General features: G+C 54.6%; 1 protein-coding gene across 1 annotated transcript; it reads right to left on the bottom strand.

Annotated features, from left to right (window-relative positions):
* Positions 1 to 2: 2 nt before the first annotated feature.
* Positions 3 to 15,206, bottom strand: EPHA1 (EPH receptor A1). Its single transcript, XM_082661417.1, has 18 exons — positions 15,090 to 15,206; positions 13,992 to 14,059; positions 9,485 to 9,766; positions 8,085 to 8,493; positions 7,474 to 7,629; positions 6,807 to 7,151; positions 6,555 to 6,682; positions 6,118 to 6,268; positions 5,488 to 5,584; positions 5,187 to 5,254; positions 4,229 to 4,354; positions 3,178 to 3,363; positions 2,956 to 3,017; positions 2,630 to 2,836; positions 2,289 to 2,438; positions 1,849 to 2,042; positions 341 to 496; positions 3 to 257 (listed from the first exon to the last, which is right to left on the bottom strand). Exons 1-18 carry the CDS (start codon positions 15,169 to 15,171, stop codon positions 179 to 181), a joined length of 2,946 nt encoding a protein of 981 aa, XP_082517543.1. The 5' UTR covers positions 15,172 to 15,206; the 3' UTR covers positions 3 to 178.
* Positions 15,207 to 19,870: the final 4,664 nt, after the last annotated feature.

Raw genomic sequence — 19,870 nt, 5'->3', positions numbered from 1 at the left:
AGCTCCCACAATTATCTTTTTACTTCTACCCGCCCCCCCACCCCAGCCTTTTTAAAACAATAGGCTTCCTGGCTCCAGAGGCAGTTCCTCAGGGAAGGGTGGACAGCAGCGGCACCAAAGTCCTACAGGTCGAGGGTCCCTCCGTGCTCCCTGAGGACAGGGTGGGTGAGGGGAAGGCTCAGTCCTTGAACCCCTGAATACTGCAGAGAATGCGCTTCTGGTGTGCGGGCTGTGTGATCCCCATCTGCGCCAGGTCCCTGTGGGCAAGGAGGGGGAATCGGTGAGTCTTGGGCCTCAAGCCCCAGCAGGCGTCCCCCGCCCGGGCCCCCAGGGTCCTCACTCGGCCGTCAGATCCAGCACACACTGCATGGTGTCCAGCCCGGCGGAGTGGAAGTGCAGGATGTAGCGTTTCATTCGGATGGACTCCAGCCATTCAGCCACGCTCCGGTAGGGGATCCCATCTGAGCCACTCAAGCTGGGCAAGCGAAGGGTCGCCCTGTGGGACATGGGCTGCCTCAGTCCCATGCAGGGGGATGCAGGGCTTTCCTGAACCCGGGGCTCTGCCTCTGTGCATCTGCAGGCAGCATTCAAGTTCGCTGTCTGAGCACAGAGATTATCTAGACTTTGTGGATTAGCCCGGCCATTGTCAGTGAACCCACTTCCTGGCCGGTTTCCTGGCAACAGCAACGGGCAGGCTGACAGTCCCGCTGCGCTGACAGACCTGGGGCAAGCGGCAGCCTCGCAGGTCCAAACGGAAGGTACCACCAGCCCACGTGCACTGCAGTGGCCAGCTTTGGGCAACCGATGGGGGCCAGTAAAGACATGAAGTATCAACTATCCCAGCTGAGAGGAAGCAGGGAGACGAGGTGAGCAGAGGCCCTGGAAGGACAGCGTGGTCTCGGCTTTTTTCAGGGTGGCCCCCCGAGTTCTGGGAGCAGCCCCCTGCTCGCCACCTCCAACCCTGGCTGTTATTCTTGCACTCTGACACCGACAATACAATGAGTGTTCCTGTCCTAAAGCCAGCCAGAGCCAGAAACCATTAGTAAAGTAAATCTGCTGGGGGAAAATATCCAGCATTCCAGAAAGATTAGCACATGCGGTCTCCAGTGTATAAGGGAGTTGTGCTCCAAAAGATAGTTCCAAAAGTTGGAACTCAGAGCACATTTTCTCCCAGAAACAAGGTTATATATGGTGGTTTGATACAGAGGCCAGCACGCCAGGGCTGCTTTACCCGATAAAGCATTTGAAGCCTTGCCCGTCTCTCCCATCTTACCCCCCCCCCCCGCAAACAGTTGATTCTCCATATTCTGGCAATGTTTTTGGTAAAACACAATGATCATGTCCCTCCCATGGACAGTTTTAAAACATTGGTCAGTAGTTCTCTAGGCTCAGGATAAAGTCCAGACTTCTCTGCACCCTGCGCTATTTGCAATTGGCATGCCCTCAGTTCCCCAACCCTTGATGGCTACGGGATCTGGGCGCCTTCCCAGATCCCACAAGGTTGCCCTTTTTCAGTCACGACGCGCACCCCCCGTCTGCCTCCTGTTGGTTTCTCTGTCTTCCCCACCCCATTCTAAGTGGCCAAGCTCACTGGAGCGGGTATCAGGTTGGTAGCTCTTATATGTACTTTGCATCTTAGCGTGTTTGCTTCCCATCTTCCATCAAACCAGAGCTATGGAGGGCGAGACGCCGCATCTCCTCCAGCAGAGCGCTGTCTTCCCAAAGGTGCAGATTTGGGGCTGCCTCCTATGCCTGACTCTGTTGGGAGCTCCACAGGCCCAGCGCTCGGTGGATGTGGCCAAATGTCCATTTCCGTTCTCCTAGATCTGCCCTCCCCGGGGTGGTTACCTGGGATCGAAGTTGGCAATGGTTCGCAGGGAGTGGGGGTTGGCATGCAGATGCTCCAGCTGTGCCTTCAGCTGGTGGAAGGGGGGCCGATGGGCACAGTCATGGGCCCAGCAGTCCTTCATGAGTTCATAGAGGCGGGCAGGGCAGTCCACGGGCGGGGGCAGCCGGTACCCATCCTCAATGCTCTTCATTACCTGCAGCGAGGAAGAGGGTTAGAAGCTAACCCAGCAGGCCACGAGGAAGCTCTGTTCACACGAGATCATCGTAGTGGAGCCTCTAGACCCCCTGACCAGGATGGCCATAGTCAAGACAACAGGGCATGAGGTGAAGGGGACGAAAGTGGATAGGAATGCAGACAGACTGTGGGTCAGAAAGAAGAAATGAGGCCATTGGCAGGAAAGGGCCATGGAGGATTTGGGGAGGGAAACACCTGGGCTCACCTCCTGATTGCTCATCTCCCCGTAGGGCTTGTCCCCAAAGCTGAGCACCTCCCACATCACGATTCCAAAGCTCCACACGTCGCTGGCCGCAGTGAAGATCCGGTGGGCAATGGCTTCGGGGGCTGTCCAACGGATGGGGATCTTCCCTCCCTACCAGGGCACGTGGGGCAGAAGGCTGATGTGTTTCGGGGCACAGAAGGGCATGGGAAGTTATTGTGTCCACATGAGCATGCATCGTGTGCTGTGCACATACTGACTGTATGTACGGCATGTAAGTGTGTGTGTGTGTGTGTGTGTGTGAGTGTGTGTGAGTGTGTATGTGATTAGTACAAGGCTCTAACCTGGGTTTCATAGGTGCCCTCAAAGTTGTCCAGGAGGCGGGTCAGGCCAAAGTCAGACACCTTGCAGCACAGGTTCTGACTCACCAAGATGTTCCTGGCGGCCAGGTCCCGGTGGACATAACTGTGGTCACTGAGGTAGTTCATGCCAGATGCTATGCCCTGCAGCATGGCCACCAGCTGCCCAGGGACCAGCTGGTCCTCCCGTTCCTGCAGCAGGGAGTGGGCAAGTGAGGGGATGGGCTGGGTCTCCTCTTCCTGGACCCAGAGCCAATGCCCAGGGCTCCGTGGCTCATCCCCCTTCCAAGCTGGTCCTCCGCCCTCCTTACCCTCAGGAAGGCATCCAGGGCTCCGTTCTGCATAAACTCGGTGATGATCATGATGGGCTTTCCTGAGACACAAAGCACATATCACACGGCGGCCTCCACCCCGTCTCCACCCAGAACCACACTTCCTGCCTCTGACAGCACATCTCCCTCCACTTCCGGTGGCCTCACCCCTCCTCTACCACTCCCTCCCGGCACGCTCTTGGACACCACCCCTCCTCGTACTCTTTGTGACAACGCCTTCCAGGTGCAGAATGTGCGGGTGGTTGAACTGGCCCATGATAGTTGCCTCTCGAAGGAAGTTCCACCACTGGCCGTCGGGAGATGTGTCTTTCAAGGTCTTAATGGCCACAGTCTTGGCACCCTGGCTGGGCGTTCTCAGGGACCCTCGATATACTTCCCCAAACTCTCCTGGGTGGAAAGAAAACAGGGTCATGGCCAGATGCATGGTCAGGCTCCCCAGGGGGACAGGCAGCGATATCTCCAGTCCTCCAGTTCCCTTTTCTTCTCTGGACCAGAGGATCAGAAACATGGTGTACCTTCCTCCCTGAGACAAGGGCTTGGCTGTACTTCCCAGGGCCAGGGGCCGGGAGTCTGGAACAGGAGTGCAGCTTTGCAAACTGTTCGGCACTGTCTCCCCAGTTAGCAGAGCCCTGATACTCAGGAGGTGCTGGGTGAGTGGGGGTCATGCAGTGGGGCTGGGTTCTGTTCACGAAGGGCAGGCTGGTCAGGGCCAGTACACAAGTGGCCGGGGAGGCTGACCACTGCCGCCTCTCTTCCGCAAGCTCCTCCGGTCACTTGGCCACACAATCGGCAAAGACACTGCTGAGCTTTGTTCTCTGTTCAGATCCATTTTCCCTGGTGACCCAAGGGATCGGGGCAGCCCAAGGACACTGGGCCCCTGGTGGGGTGGAATGTGGGGCTAGGAAGGCTCTGAGTCCCTCCCATGTTTGGGAACCATCTGAGAACAGCCTGAGCCTGGGCACAGCGACCCCCCCTCCTGACAAAGATGATGTGTTTAACGCTCTTTATCAGAAATTCCATAACCACAAAAGCAGATGGTGCAGGAGGCGGGAGCTGCTCCAGGACACCTGATAAGGGGGTTAAAACATGAACACAGTGGTTGCAGGACACAGGGTAGAGCAGGGAGGAAACTCATCTGGGAGCTCTTGGGCCAGAGGAGAGGCCGGCTGGGGTCCACTGGGAAGGGCCGGAAGGAAGGGGCCTGCTGGCCGCTCTGTGCTGCCACACAGGCAGAGGGGACCACAGGGCTCACCTTCCCCTATGACGGTGTCCACAACCAGCCAGGCCGGGTTGAGCTCCTGGGTGAAGTCCAGGGCTCCCTGGGCAGGGTCCTCATATGCCTGGAGGTCCACGTAAGGCTTCAGCCACAGCTTGTCCTCTGCGGGGAGAACAGAGAGGGCTCAGCCCAACTCCAGGGCTCAGGAGTACTGGGGGGAGGGGGAGGGAGGGGCCGGCAGACCCCGGTGCTCATTCTTCTGTTCCCCGAGGAGTCCTGTCCTGGCTGAAGTGAAAGACAGTCTCTATCCTCAGCAACGACGTCTGCATAGCGCAGCCATTCCTCCTGCCGTCTACATGCAAAGCTCGTGTGTCCTCACCATCCAGGGCCCAGAGCTGGGGCCCGGAACCCAGACCCGAAAGCGTGTTCACGGCCTCAAGTTACCCAATCGTCCCATGGCTCATTGACCCTAATTCCTCGCCTCCCTCCCCCCCGCTGCTCACCGTACTCCTCCGGTCACTCCCTCCGGTCACTCACAGCTCAGTCACTCACAGCTCGTTCACATTCCAGACAAGCCTCGCTCCCGCTCTGTTACTTGGACGGCCCCTAGACTCCCCCTTTTGTGGGGCACCTAATGAGGTGACCAGGAAGCCCCCATGCCTGGGAGGGCTTCAGGGAGCCTGCGGGCAGTCACCCTCCCAGCCAGCCTCAGCCCACAGACCCAGCCAGGGAGGATGAGGAAGGTTTGCCCGGAGCCCGGGTGCCGGTGCAGTGGCACCAACAGCTAACGGGCGATTGCACAGAGCCTCCGGGGGACTGTCAGTACGAGGTTAATTAACCAAAGTTAATTAAGTAGCAAAACACAAGAGCCCTGGGGACGAGAGAGCCCACCTGTGCCCCCAGAGTTGTCCTAGCAAATGTGGGGCCCTTGGTCCCGTCCCAGTGGCGCCTCCCAACACACACACGTGTGCACACACAGGTGCTCCTGGCTCACCTCTGTCCCCATCAGCGACACAATCGCGCTGCCTCTGCCGCCTCTGGTGCCGTCGCCGCTGAGCTTTCCTGTGAGGGTTGGGGACCAGGTTCTTCAGGGGCCCAGGACCACCTCCGGGGCCCAGACGTGCTGCAGCTGAGATTTCCCCAGAAACGGCAGGGGGTGGGGAGCGGGTGGTGCGGGGACACTTTGGTACTAGGGGGTGGGAGGGCTGCTGGGCGGCATTCAGCAGCTTCTGCCAGGGCAAAGGGACCCAGGGTGGTGGAAGTGGGGGGGTGGGTGGGGGGGACAGGAACAGCACCTGGAACGGAAGACAAGCATTCCGAGAAGCAGAGCTACACCCAGCAGCAGCCCAAAGATGATGGCCACGATCTCTCCTCCAGTCACGACCCTGGAAACTATAGGCACGTGGGGTGAAGAAGTCTGGGGGTGCTCAGAGCCCCCAGGGATGATGGAGGCTGGCAGGGCACACGGTGTGTGTGTGTGTGTGTGTATGTGTGTGTGTGTGAGGCGGTCTCTCGGTGGCTTTGGGTGTGCATTCCCCAACCGGGGAGATGGGTGTGAGCGTGGGTGAGAGAGCCCGCGGAAAGGGCCCCACCCAGGGAGCACCAACCTGCTCTGTCTGTCAATGGACACTAACCTGAGGGGTTAGGAGATGGGACAGGATGCTGGCTGGCGGTATAGGCATCAGAATGTGCGTCTGGGGAGGAGGTGTGGTGTGACTCCGCACGGGGCCATCTGCCCAGGCAGCGTCTACGTGTGTGTGTGCCTGCGTGCCTGTGTGTGCGTGTGCGTGTGCGTGTGCGTGCGTGTGCGTGTGTGTGTGCGTGGACGAGGAAGGAAGATCACTGACTGGAACAGGGTCTGAGAAACCTCAGGGGGATGACAGTCGCATGTGTGTTTGCGACAGAACACAGAGTAACCCACCCACCTGGTGGGCTGGTCCGAAACTCATGGTCAGGGGAGAAGGGGCCAGGGCCCAGAGGGGTCAGCATCCGGACTCTGACGGTGTACGTGGTGTCCGGCTGCAGTTCAGTCAGCAAGACCCGGGGCTCTAGAACCATCTGGTACCGTTCTTCATCCTGTGGATGGGGACTCGTGTTACCTGGGCCGTGCCAAACCAGACCCGGTGGAGGAGAAGGGCAGCCCTGGGAACACGTGGGAGGGGTGGGCTGCGGAGTGATCGGGGTGGGCTGCGGAGTGATCGGGGTAGGGCTGCGGAGTGATCGGGGTAGGGCTGCGGAGTGATCGGGGTAGGGCTCCTCAGAGGGCTCTGTCCTGAGAAAGCCACACGGTTCACTGCGGGCAGCTTTCTCCCATCCGGCGCCCCAGGAGAGGAACGCTGGAGGTGCTCCGCCGTGAGCTCACCTGGTTCAGCACGTGCAGCTCGTAGCTGAGGTTCCCCCCGGGGCTGCGAGGCCGGGACGCCGCCCAGGTCAGCTCCAGCTGCCGTGGCGCCTTCTTCACCAGCCTCAGGGACAAGCCTGACAGGGTCACTACGAGTCCAGAGGGAGGAAATCACTTAAGAAGCCTCTCCTTGCTTCCTGCTGGTCAGTGTGTCCCTGGGGTCCTATGCCCTCCGGCCTCCTCCAGGCCCTGCTGGCCCCCCAGACCCCTCACCTGCACGCCCCATGCTGATGCTGAGTGAGGCGCTGGCGGGCTTGGAGGTACCCAGCTCCGACACTCCGTTCTGGGCTTCAACGTTAAAGGTGTAGTTGGCGTCGGGCTCGAGGCCATCCACGCACACGGCGGCCGTGGTGAGCCCGCTGGGCCCCGGGGAGAAGCGCACGCTTTCCCCGCAGGGCTGGCAGGGCTCCCCGTCCGGCGCTGCTTCCCGACACTGAGAACACCCCACATCGTATCTGACATCCTCGCGTCCCCCCAGGTCTACTGGGGGCTCCCAGCGCAGGGAGAGCTGAGTCCCCGAAATAGAGAAGCTCAGGTTTCGGGGGACTGAGGGGGGGCCTGTGGGAGAAGACAGGCCATCAGTAGGAAGCAGCACGGCCCTCACCGGAGCTGCTGGCCCCTAGCCTTCTCCCAACCCCGATTCTCCAAGTCCTCCGCGGCCTTTGCCCGGAGATTCGATTCCTAGTGGGGAAAAGGTAGCTTAACCGCATCTCTGCGTTCCTCCAGGGAGAGCAGTGGTGCGTGTTTGGGGCCTTTAAGTGGCCGGCACCTTGGATGGTCCCCGATATCTGATAAGCTCTGGAAAGTTCGGACCCCAACACAGGTTTAGCCAAGGTCCTGCACCTCGTCACGGGCGGCCAGGTCCCGGCCCCGGACTCACGCGTGCATGCTTTGGCGGGGCCCTCCCCAGGAACGCGGTAGTGCCCGCTCTCGCAGGTGCACACGGTGGCCCCTTCAGACTCGGATGTGCTGTGTTGGGGGCACTTGAGACAACTGGGTGTGTCCACGTCCGCCCTGTAGGAGCCTTTCGGGCAGGCTGGAGAGAGAATGACACAGAGCCAAGGTTGTCCAGTGTTTTACTGGGAGAATCACACCCCTCCCGCAAATCGCTTGTGCTGGGAACACCCCCGCGTGTGTCTCCCTAGGGCCTTGGGACACTCCGTTTAAAAATCACTGAGATGGGCTTCCCTGGTGGCACAGTGGTTGAGAGTCCGCCTGCCGATGCAGGGGACACGGGTTCGTGCCCCGGTCTGGGAAGATCCCACATGCCGCGGAGCGGCTGGGCCCGTGAGCCATGGCTGCTGCGCCTGCGCGTCCGGAGCCTGTGCTCCGCAACGGGAGAGGTCACAACAGTGAGAGGCCCACGTACCGCAAAAAAAAAAAAACAAAAAAACTGAGATGGAGCGTCGGCTTCCTTCCTTCCCTTGGCACCCGGTAGACCCTCCCCCGAGTGGTCCCTCCAAGTTCTTACCACCTCTTGAGTCTCCTTACCGAGGCAGCCCTCGACACCGCCGCTGCCGCCTTCCTCGTAGCCAGGCTCACAGTGGCACCGCCCCACTGGCACCAACCACTGGCCGTCGGGGCTGCAGTGCATGCGGGGTACACCCGAGGGTCCAGGGGTGACGTGGGCGTGGGGCAAGCAGGTCCCTGCCACTTCGGCCAACCCGCCTGGTCCAGGGAGAGTGTCGGGGAATTGGGCCAAGCCGTGCACAGTCTCAGGGCAGCGCTGGTAGAAGACCCGGACAGACACCAGGGCCACACAGGCACCCGGGTTGTGGAAAGCGAGGTAGAGGCCTCGGCGGGTCAGGTGGCCCAAGGAGCAGCGCTCCACGTTCAGTTTCACGGCTCCAGACGCAAGGTCTCGAATGGTGAAGCTCTGGTCTGCAGCCACTGTGGTTACCTGGGAAGAAGGGTGGGGAAGAGGGAAAATGGCAGAGTCGTGCTTCCTTCCCACGTAACAGAAACGACTGTTTGCTTAATACTTTGCAGTTTACACGGGCATAAACAGAGGGCTGATTACACGGGAGCTACCGAGCCAAGCATTTTTACGTGCATTACACTGTCGAGTCCATGCAATAATCCTACAAGGTGGGATGCATCACCTTCCTCATTTGACAGATAAAGAAACTAAGGCTAAGAGAAGTTGAAGACCTCGAACAAGACGATACAGCTACTACATGGTGGGGCTGGGATTGGAGCCCAGCTGTGGGATGCTACAGCCCAGATAATTTCCACTCTTCAAAGGTGTTCCCAACCTCAGTGCCAACGAGGTGATCAGTTATAAAGTGTGTCATCATTCATTTATGACTAATAACAAACTTCACAACAGCTGCTCTTTGGAAAAAAATGAGAGTCCGTCCTATAATAATGTGTTCCCTTCTCTTTTGCATTCCAGTATGTTTTCTTGAGTAGGAAAGAGAGGGAAGGGATTAAAAAGTAGCCTGCAGAGAACTGTCTTCCTACACAACTCTAGGGATACTTATGGGCGTGTGTCACACACGAATGTAGTGAGCATGGACGGGAAAAGTCCAAATACCTCTCCCCTGCCTCCACCATGCCCTGCTCTTATCTCAGTGGATGCTTGTAAAAGCCTCTGGAGTAGATGAGGCTGACAGTCATACTATTAATAATAAAATATTATTATCACTCCTTTAAGACAAGGAAAAACAGCCCAGAGAGGTTAAGTGACACGCCCCACGTCAGGACGCAGCTGAAAAGGTGCTCAAATCCAGACCTTCTGGTTTCTAGTCCCACATTCTTTCCACTATTCCACGCCTACGCTCTCTTCCTGTTTCTGCCACCTTCTCTTTTTCTGAGTGGAGTGGGGTCATGGAAGGGAGTGGGGCAAGGATCAGTGTCAGGGCTGAAATGGCCCCGAGGGGTAGAAGCACCTTCTGGAACAGGGGCCGCCGGAGCTGAATGCCCACATCCTGGTCACTCTCCATGTACAGGAGGTTGAAGGTCTCTTTGCAGCCCAGAGGCTCAGCTTCCCCAGGGAAACTCTTGCAGTCCCGCACAGTGAACTGCAGCTCCACGTGGACACGTGAGGCTTCCTCCCCCCGGTAGATCCAATTGGAGCGAAGCCAGTGGTCAGTGTCTCTGCTTTCTTGCACTGGGCAGTCCTGGTACATGTACAGTGGTGTCCCGTTCAGTATCTGCTGCACCTCACTCCACTGTGAGAGGAAAACGAGCGTCAGCCTCCAAGCCATCATCACCTGTTCCCCAAATGCTCAATTTCTAGAATGGATGGCGAGGAAGCTGGTGTCAGAGATGCCCAGGTTCACGCTACTTGTCCTGCCCTCTCCCCACCCCACGGCCCCAGGATAGTAGGTTAAATGTTTAGGGTCGGAGATTTCTTCGGATATAGCATGGGCAAGACAACACCCGCTTGACAACCCTGGCCAGCTCTGGACCCTTCAATGAGCCCCTCCAACTGCAAGAATATGAACACCATTTTTACCCTCAGCAGGGCTGTCAGGTACCCCAAAGGCAGATTTTTGTAGCAAAAGCTCATGCACAAAAACTTTCTGCCTATTTGTTCAGAGACGAGGAGACTGCGTTTAATATTAAGGCCTCTGACCTTTGGAGGGTGAGAACAAGCATAAAACTCTTCTGTAGGAGGGAATCTCACTCTCTACAAAATTCCTTCCAGTTACAGCCACTATCAAAAGCAACAACGGGGGCTTCCCTGGTGGCGCAGTGGTTGAGAGTCCGCCTGCCGTTGCAGGGGATGCGCGTTCGTGCCCCGGTCTGGGAGGATCCCACGTGCCGCGGAGCGGCTGGGCCCGTGAGCCATGGCCGCTGAGCCTGCGCGTCCGGAGCCTGTGCTCCGCAACGGGAGAGGCCACAACAGTGAGAGGCCCACGTACAGCAAAAAATAAATAAATAAATAAAAATAAATTAAAAAATTTTAAAAATCAACAACGGAAAGAGTTGGTTGGACCCCTAGATACCATCCAGACCATCCTTAACTTCTTTTACATTTAATCTTAATAATAATAACAGTCAGCACTAACGTAGCGCTTACCATGGGCCAGTCACTATTCTAAGCACTTTCGATGAGGAAACTGAGTCACAGTGAGGTTAAAGGACACATTGCCCAAGGCACCAGCTATTAAGAGGAGGAGCTGGGAGGTGCACCCAGACACTCTAAGTTCCAGAGTTTATGCTCTTAATCATTATGCCTCTATGTGCTTATTACAAAAAGTCAAAGAACAAAAACTTACATATAACAAGAAGTGAAAGTCCTCCCATCCATCCACCCATTCTTAACAACTTGGAGTAAAACTTTCCAGATCATTTTCAGTGCCTCTAGAGAAACATTTGAATTTTTTTTCGTGTGCGTGTGTTTTTAACATAATTTTAAAAAATATACGTGTTCTTCTATAACTTTTTTTTTTTTTAACGAATAAAAAGTCTTTGAAAGATGTCCACAAGAGTATATGGCTCTACCTAATTTTTTTAGCAATCCATAAACTAGTATCCCACTGTACGGATGTACCATAATTTATTTAATCATTCATCTATTGTTGGACATTTAAGTAACTTCTAGTGATTGTTTACTTTTTAAGTAAACATGTAGATTCCTGTACGATTTCTATAGACCTGCTGTATCAAAGGGTAAATATAGTACAAATTTTATCAGAAGATACTGCCAGACTGTCCTCCACAAAGGCTTTATCAATTTACACTTTCACAATGCAGGAGGGCGCATTTTCTCAAAACCTCATCAACAGGGGATATTAATGAGCTTTTTACTTTTGGCAATCTTATGGACAGAACAGCTTCTGGCCATTTTAATGTACCTTTCTTTGAGGAGGAGGTTGTGCGTTTCTCTTTTGTTCATTATCTATTTGTATTTTTATGCAGTTATGTATTTATAACTTTGCCTGATATTCTACTGCTATCTTCTGAGTGTTCATTTGGATCTTTTTTTTTTTACATTATAGACATTAATCATTTGCTCGAAATGCATATTTCATATATTTTCTCTGTCATGCCATTTAATTTTGCTAATGATGTCTGTGATGTTGACATACTTTAAAAATTTTTACATAATACCATTTATCTTCTTTCCTTTTTGTGTTGTGTATTTTGCTTGGGAAGCTCTCCCATCCCAAACTTATAAAGATCTTCTATATTTCTCCTAACATTCTTTTAGGTTTGGTTTTTAGGTTTAGACTTTAATCTTCCTAGAATTAATTTTGTTGTCTGTAGAGTGTGAAGATATAACTTTACCTTCTTCCTTTTTTAAAAAAAAATTATGGACACCAAATTGTCAGTTTATTGACTACTCTATACTTTCCACATTGATTTGCAATTCCAGTGTTATCACATACTAAAATCTCTAATATGCGGGTTTGTTTGGGAACTTTCTATTCTGTTCCATTGACCTGAATATTCTCGTGCAATGCCAAATGTTTTAATTATAATTGATGTACTGTATGGTACATTCTGATATCTGATAGGACAAGTTTCCTATTTCATTCTTCTTCTTTTTTCAAAAGAATTCTCAGACATTCTTAAGTATATTCTCTGCCAGATGAACTTAAGAAGCTCTCAAATTCTATAAAATATTCCATTGATATTTTGGTTGCAACCCCCTTATTTTATAAAGAAGAGACTGAGGCCCATAGAAAGTTCACTTTCCCAAGGGTTTTCATTGCTACTCGCAGCTTTGGGAAAAGGCGAGAAAAAGCACCCTTAACTAAAGTCTGGGGTGGCATGGGGGCAGGGGCAGAAGTATATGTTGCTGTGAGGCACGTATTTTTGTACTACGTTAGGGAGTTCAAAGATCAGACAAGGGGTGTCCAGGCTGCAGTGATAGAAGGCACCTAGAGCCTCTTCTTAGGAAGAAGCTGGGATGGGGAAGCCGGAATGGAAGGCTTGGGGTGAAGGTCAGGTGGAAAGGTGGTGGGGGTTTCATGCGCAGCTCATTAGCTAGACCACCAGGGCTGCAGCTGGACCAGGGGCAGCAGATGTTCCCAGCTATGACTCGCCTCCCCCAGTTCCAGCAGTGACAGATGGGGGAGAAGCAGCTGCTCAGGATCAGCAACAAGGATCCTTTCACTTACGGCTCTGGTTGCTACATAGATACATTCTGGGGAGCGTGAATCTGAATGTGTGCGTGTGTGTTTTGAAAAGATGGGGAGGGGGAGAGGGGGGACAAGGCAGACAGTGGGAATGTGACTGCTGCTGTCTCCTTGCCTTCCTAGTACAAAGCTGCTGAGCCTGAGCTGCAAAAGGGGCCTTGCTTCCACTGCAGCCCAATTAGGGAAGAGCTATGTGGGTGGGGTGGCAGGGGAGGCCTGTGGGAGCCAGCAGACGGACCTGCAGCCCTCACTGTGGAGTGATCAGCTGCTTTATGAGACGAGGTGCCTGTCAGAGCTGGCCTAATCCAGGATGTTCTGAGCAGCCCCTCCTGTGGGATACATTATGGTTTAGTCTATTCATTCTAATGACAGGCCACTCCATGGGAGAGCCGAGAGTGGAGCCAGGGCCCTGGGACTCCGAGGGAAAGAAAGCAAGTAACCCCAACCCCAGAAATACAGGCTGGATTCCTCCTGGAGTAGGAAAGAGGAAAGGGAACACCCAGAGGACAGGGTCTAGGACCAGAGGGAAGAGGCCTGAGGCCGGAGTCCTGGAGGCTGCAGCACCTGCGGAGGCTCCCGTGTTTCCAGGGCCAGCTCTGCTGAGTGACAGAAAGGTGCTCTATGGGACTCACAAGATCCTACCTCTGCTCACTGGGTCTTCGGAATATCCAAGGAGGGAAGGGGCTTGAAACGCATGGTGTGCCTGGGCTGGGGAAGGCGGGGGAGGTGTCAAGGGCTGAGGGACCTCTAATGGGGCAGCTTTTAACTCTGGGAGAGTCAAAAACCCTTTGAAGAATTTGATGAAAACTCTGGCTCTCTTCTCCAGAAAAAAAAAAAAAAGTCCACATACAGCCACACAACTTCGAATACTCTTTTATGGGGCTCCCAGACCCCCTGAAACCTGTCTATGCAACTCCACTGGGATGGACGGACCCCAGAGTGAGGACACTCTTCTATGCTTGGGTCTCAGCTCTCAACCATCCCAGGGATGGTCCATTCTCTTCCCAGGAGGTGTCACTCTCGTCTTCCCCCAGGTCCTCACAAGTATTCAGCCCTCCCTGGCTGGGGCAGGGAGAGGAGGAGCCAGGCTTTGAATCGGTCCCCAGGGGGTGAAGCCTGACACCCCCCCCCAAGGCTCCACACATTCAGGAGGCTCTGATTCACCTCCCCTCCCCTCCCCCTCCCAGAGGAGACACTTCCAGTTTTTCCTGCTCTTTTCTACGTTCCTCCACCCACCTCACCGCCCCATTTCACACTGGCCTTCAGCCTTGAGCCACCCTAGGTCCTTCCCTCCCCTGACACTTACCCCATCCTCTGGGGGATCCAGCAGCCAGCCCAGCTCTCCCTGTGCCTTGCTAGTATCCATCAGCGTGACTGAAGGTGGAGAGAAAGGGAGCCTGTCATCTCTGAGGGAGAAGGCCCCCCGCACACGTGCAACCCACATTCCTCTTCCTGGGCCCCCCAGCCCCAAGCCTTCAGCATCCCGTTAACAGCTGTGAGTTCCTGAGATTTAGGGGAGGAAACCGGCCCAGGAAGGAGGAGTGAAGGGCTACGATGATTAGTCTGTCTTTCTCCCGAGTGTGAAGGGAGGAAAGCAGAGTGGGGCAAGGGTTGGAGCGCTGGACCTTTGACCAAAGTCAACGCAGGAAGCGTTAGGAAGAGCAGCCCCAGAGAGGACGGGCAGCCTCTCACTCGGCGAGGCTGGTGCAGCCTGGGGGACCCATCAGCCGCAGAACTGGAAGGGCGGATGGGCGAGAGAGGAGCTCAGCCTCTGGGGGTCATGAGTGGGCTGGGTGTGGACAGGGGACTTGGGAGGGGGGTCCTGGGTGCAGGGGCTCCCTCCCCCTGGCAAAGGGCCTGCCTTGCCCCTGATTGGGGGTGTGGACCGGGGGTAGAGACACAGCGGAGAGTCCAGGAAGCGGGGGTAGTAGGGTCAGAGAGCATGCAAGTGTCCACATGGAAGGCTTGACCCCTGTCTTCCGGAGCCCCTGCCTCCCGAGTCCTAACCCATCCCCCAGCGGCAGGTCCCTCTGTCCCCCAGCCTAGGTTGGCATAAAGCGACTTCCATTTCTGACTTCAGAGGGTTCAGATCTCTGGGTTGGGCGCCTGAGGCCGGGGCTGCCTGGGAATGAGGGGTCCTCACCATTGCTGGGGTAGGAGGTCTGGACGCTGCTTCCGCCAGAAACTCACTCCCCACCCCCAGGAGAAAACTGCTGGCCAGCAGGGGCGGGGGTGACTGACCCGGGAAAGCAGCTGTTTGGGGTTAAAGACCAAAGACTGGCCTGGCCAGTCGATCGCCTGGCAGCCGGGCAAAACAAGAGCGCTGGAGAGGGGCTCTTGGAGAGGGCCTCCTCAGGAATGCCGACTCCAGGAGGAGGGGGAGGGGCGGGGCGGGGGTCGGTACCTTCCATGGCGCGCGCCCCCGGGGGCGGCGTGGCGCAGAGAAGCAGCAGCAGCCCGAGCCCCAGGGGCCAGCGCCGCTCCATGGCACGGGGTCGGGACCTGGGACCGAGGCCCGGACGGCTGGGCCTGGGTGCGAGGACTGGGCGAGCGGGGCCGGCCGGACAGGGGCGGGGGGCGGGGCCAGAGCCCGGGGCGGAGTCCAGGCCTCACCTGGATCACCTTCTTAAAGGGACAGTAGGGCAGGAAGGAAACCTGTAAAACAGGTAATAAACTTCAAAAAGTGGAGGCGTCTTGACCGGAATGAGACTGCGGGCGCCGCCTAGTGGGTGGGATCGGGAACTGACTCACCCAGTGCTAATTCTAACCCTAAACCCAACCCTGTCTCGATCCAGCCTTTCGCCTAATTCCACCTCGAATTTGTATTCCTCCCTCTCCCTTTCTTCAGGGCCCAGCACTGTAATAGACTCAGGGGAAGGCCGGGTAAGAGACACATCTTGATGTTCCCGTCGGGGAGTCTTGGATGACCATAATGCAAGGCGAGGTTGGTTGGCAGAGGAAGCAGGCCCAGCCGGGCGCACACTGAGTCTCCAGGGAGTAGACTGTGTGAGCCGCGTTTCGGTGGTAGAGATTGGGCAACACGCGAGCAAGGGCCTGAAGCCAGGGAGCCTCAAGGGGCCTCCGGGAGTGAAGGGACCAGTTTGACTGCTGGGGCTCAGGATTGTCTTGGGAACCAGGCAGAAAGACAGGTGTGGGCCGGGGCAGGGAAGGTCTCGGTAAACATGTTAAGGAGTTTGAACGTTACCATGCCCTTTACGAAGCAACATGAGAAACGGGTGAGGGCTTCCGAGCGCGAGTGGTAGAGAAGCTAGTGGTGTAGACCCCACGGCCCTCCCACCTGTTGGAGACTGGCTTCCAGTATATTCGATACATGTTTCTTCAGTTTCTACCCTGCGTGCAGCAAGCTTTGAAAGCTTCAGAGAAGAGTACGACAGTCTTGGCCCTAAACAAATTGTTGTCTGAGGAGTGTCGGGGGCCAGGGCGTAAGGCAAGCACACAGATGGCTAAAATGACAGGTAGGAGAGGACCCCAGCAGAGGTGCAAATCAGGGGTGACAGTGGCTCCAAGGGGAGTGGTCGTCCACTGAGGAACGGCGGCCAGCTCCACTCCTGGGGCCTCTCCTTCCTACAGCCCTCTCTGGCTCCATCTCATTTGGGTGAATTATTCATAGTTTTTCTATCATTTAAATTGTTGCATGTTTTGGTCACCCTGGAGGAAGGGAGGTGATGCGTTTTAGGTGCTTATTTTATTTTCAAAAATTAATCCTTCTCGTGTTTCTTTTTTTATATACAGATAAGTATAAGAAGAAAATGGCTCATAGTTTCCCGGCCCAGACTAGCCTCACTGGCATAAATAAATAAATGTAATCCAAGTACATTAGTTGGAAAATTCACATTGAACAGCAAAGAAACAAAATGGAAAGTAGAATCCTCCCTCCTCCCACCCTCCAATTCCTGTCCCCAAAGTTACACACCATCAATCGTCTATCGTGATTCACCCAGGATGTTTTCCCCTATGGACACACCATCATATATGTCTCGCTCTAACCCCCTCTCCCTCCGCCCAACACACACGCATGCTTTTAGAATGTATATACAGAGGGGCGGTAGGATACACAGGCTCTGCCCCATGGGCCTCTTTCTAAAGTAAAGGACTTCGGGAAGGAGGGGGAGGCTCCTGCAGGCTCACTCGGGGCAGAGCTTTGTGATTTCAGCAGGGAGGAATGGGCTAAGGGTGCCCAGCCAACAGAGGGGGGAAATGGAGCAAGCTCTGGACAATCGTGCTAGGAAATAAGCCAGACTGTGGTGAGGTAATGCATGGGCTCGGTGCTGTGCTTCGTTACAGTAACAAGACCCTTGGGACTCAAGGGGGTAGGGCGGGGGCAGCCCCATGCAGGGAGAGGTGGAGCCCAGAGGAGCCTGGCTCTTGTTTTCCGTCTGTCTCTTTGTGCTGGGTCTGGAAGTGTTGCAGAAGGGGAAGGAAAGGGCCACCTGTATTCAGGATGAGCCCAACTGGACAATTCCTCATTCCCTTTGTTGTAGGAGGGGGCACGCCTTCAATTTTGGCCTCTCTCCTTAACGAAGAGTGCAGCTTTGTAGAGTTATTTCCACTCTCTGAACCTTAGTTTTCTTGGACCTAGGTGATCTCCGAGGCCATTTCCAGGAAAGATGTTGGGATATGGAGTTAGAAGACGTAGGCCAGCCCTTTTAGCATGTGTGTGTCTCTGTTTCCCTAGCTACAAAATGGGGTTAATCATCACGCCCACCTCATAGGGAGAGTGTGACGGTCAAAAGAGGAGAAAGTGCTTTGCTAACTGTAAGGTACTGAACAAACAGCAAACATTAATGTGCTGGAAGAATGATAGAGGCCAGGACTTTCCTGACCTTCTCCTACAGGCTTCCCCAGTTACTCCCAGAGTGGAACAACCACGAGGACTAAGATATCAATTTTTTTTTTCTTTTAAAAGCAACTTTAGAGAATTCCCTGGCGGCACAGTGGTTAAATATCTGCCTGCCAATGCGGGGGACATGGGTTTGATCCCTGGTCCGGGAAGATCCCACATGCCACAGAGCAACAAAGCCCATGCGCCACAACTACTGAAGGCTGCGTGCCACAACTATTGAGCCCACATGCCACAACTACTGAAGCCCGCGTGCCTAGAGCCCGCATGCATCAACGAAGACCCAACACAGCCATAAATAAATAAATAAATGTATTTTAAAAAAAGGCAACTTTATTGTGGGATAATTTGCATAAATCGCACCCATCCCAGGTGTACAGTTCAGTGGGTTCTGACAAATGCATACACCCTGGTAACCACTGGCTCAGTGAAGTAACAGAACACTGTCACCACCCAAAAACGTTCGTGCCCTTTGCTGTCAATCCCACCTCTGGCCCCAGGCTTTCTGTTTTGCCTGGTTCAGAACTTCATGCAGTCTCCTGAGTCTGGCTTTCCCCCTTCAGCGTGACGCCCCCAAGTCCATCTATGTTGTGGGCGACTGCGGTTTGCTTCTCCTGTAGGGATGCCCTTGGATGTCAGTTGACAATACAAAATGCAAATCAAAGAGTTTTCCCCAGCTCTATTCTCCCAGGAGCCATAGATCTTTTAGCTGATAGGCCTTCCCAGAGGGACAGCTGTCTCCCCTCTCAGGTGGAGGGAACCCAAGTTCTCTGGCTCTGTTCTCATTCTGTAGTCAGGAAGGGAAGCCTGCACATCCCTACATCCTGGAGCTTCTGGGCTCTGGCTCCTCTCCTGCAGCACCAACCTTAGTACTACCCTGTTGAAATTGTCCACTGCACCCCATCACACCTGGTTCCTTGCTGACCTGGCATAAGATGAGATCCACCCAGCCTAGGTCAGGGCCTTGTACATCCATAAGTCGCTGGATAACATGCAGCTTAACCAGGAGGGTAACCCAGTGAGCTGCCAGCGACCACTATGAGAGCATCAATACAATTCGGTTTATCAGATTAGTATCAGGTCCCTAGCAAGGGCCAGCATGGATGGGACCAAAGCAGCTTTCTTTTGGCTGCATCCGGCTGGCCTGCACTTGCGGGCAGCCCTATCCAGGAGACTGTGTGGGCAGTGGGAAGAGAAGAAACAGCACTGTCCATGTGGCGTTCGAGTGGATTCTGCACATCTTTGATCCCTTTCCTTCTGTCTGTGCTCTTACCCATCTGTTCTCTGATCCTGCTTTACCATCAGGTGACAGGGGCAGGATCTTCATCGTTACCATTAATTACAGCACCTACGCACGCTGCCATGGCATTTCACATACATTATTTCATTTACTTCTCACACCAACCCTTTGAGGAAGGTATTATTAGTCTCGTTTTATAGATGCAAAAACCTGAGGCACAGGGATTTAAGTTACTTGTTTAAAATCACTCAGTTGCAGAACTAGGATTTGATCCCAGGTCTGTCTGACTCGGGGGCCCGTGGCCTCTACTCAGGGTTTCCAGAAGCAAAGAAGGTAAGGGACACCTACATTTTATTTTATTACCCCCCCTACTCCCCACGCCACCCCTTAAAACACCATGGATTAGGTTTGCCTTTTTCCAGCTTCATAAAATGGAATCACCTGATATGTGTTCTTTGGTGTCTGAGTTCTTTCATTTCCTCTGCTGTTTGTGAGATTTATTCACGTAGTTGTGTACTGATTCATTCCTATCACTGTGTGGTATTCCATTGTATAAAGAACACCTTATTTTTAAAGACCTCTTGATTGGTGGTTAAAGTACTGCCCTTGAATTATCTACTGGGCACCCCCCGAAGTTGATCGGGCTTGTCTGGATGTCTCTGAAAGCTGCTTAACCTGCCCAGAAGGTATGTCCGTTTTTTTTTTTTTTTTCCGGTACGCGGGCCTCTCACGGTTGTGACCTCTCCCGCTGCGGAGCACAGGCTCCGGACACACAGGCTCAGCGGCCGTGGCTCACGGGCCCAGCCGCTCTGCGGCATGTGGGATCTTCCCGGACCGGGGCACGAACCGGCGTCCCTTGCATCAGCAGGTGGACTCTCAACCACTGCGCCACCAGGGAAGCCCGGTATGTCCGTTTTTTAAGGAGACTTTTTGCTAGCCCCATGGCTCCTTAATTAAATACGTGCAGAGGTGGCCTGTGAGCAATGCTGCCGACCTGGTTACCTCCCTCCCCCCCACCATGTGCCTCCCCTCTTCCTTGTCACTTTGCCAAGAGGAAAACACCTGATGTTTAAGTAGCTGCAAC

Source organism: Grampus griseus, assembly GCF_964374135.1.
Source record: "Grampus griseus genome assembly, chromosome: 9".
NCBI classification, from domain to species: domain Eukaryota; kingdom Metazoa; phylum Chordata; class Mammalia; order Artiodactyla; family Delphinidae; genus Grampus; species Grampus griseus.
This window is presented reverse-complemented; position numbering and strand designations above follow the sequence as displayed.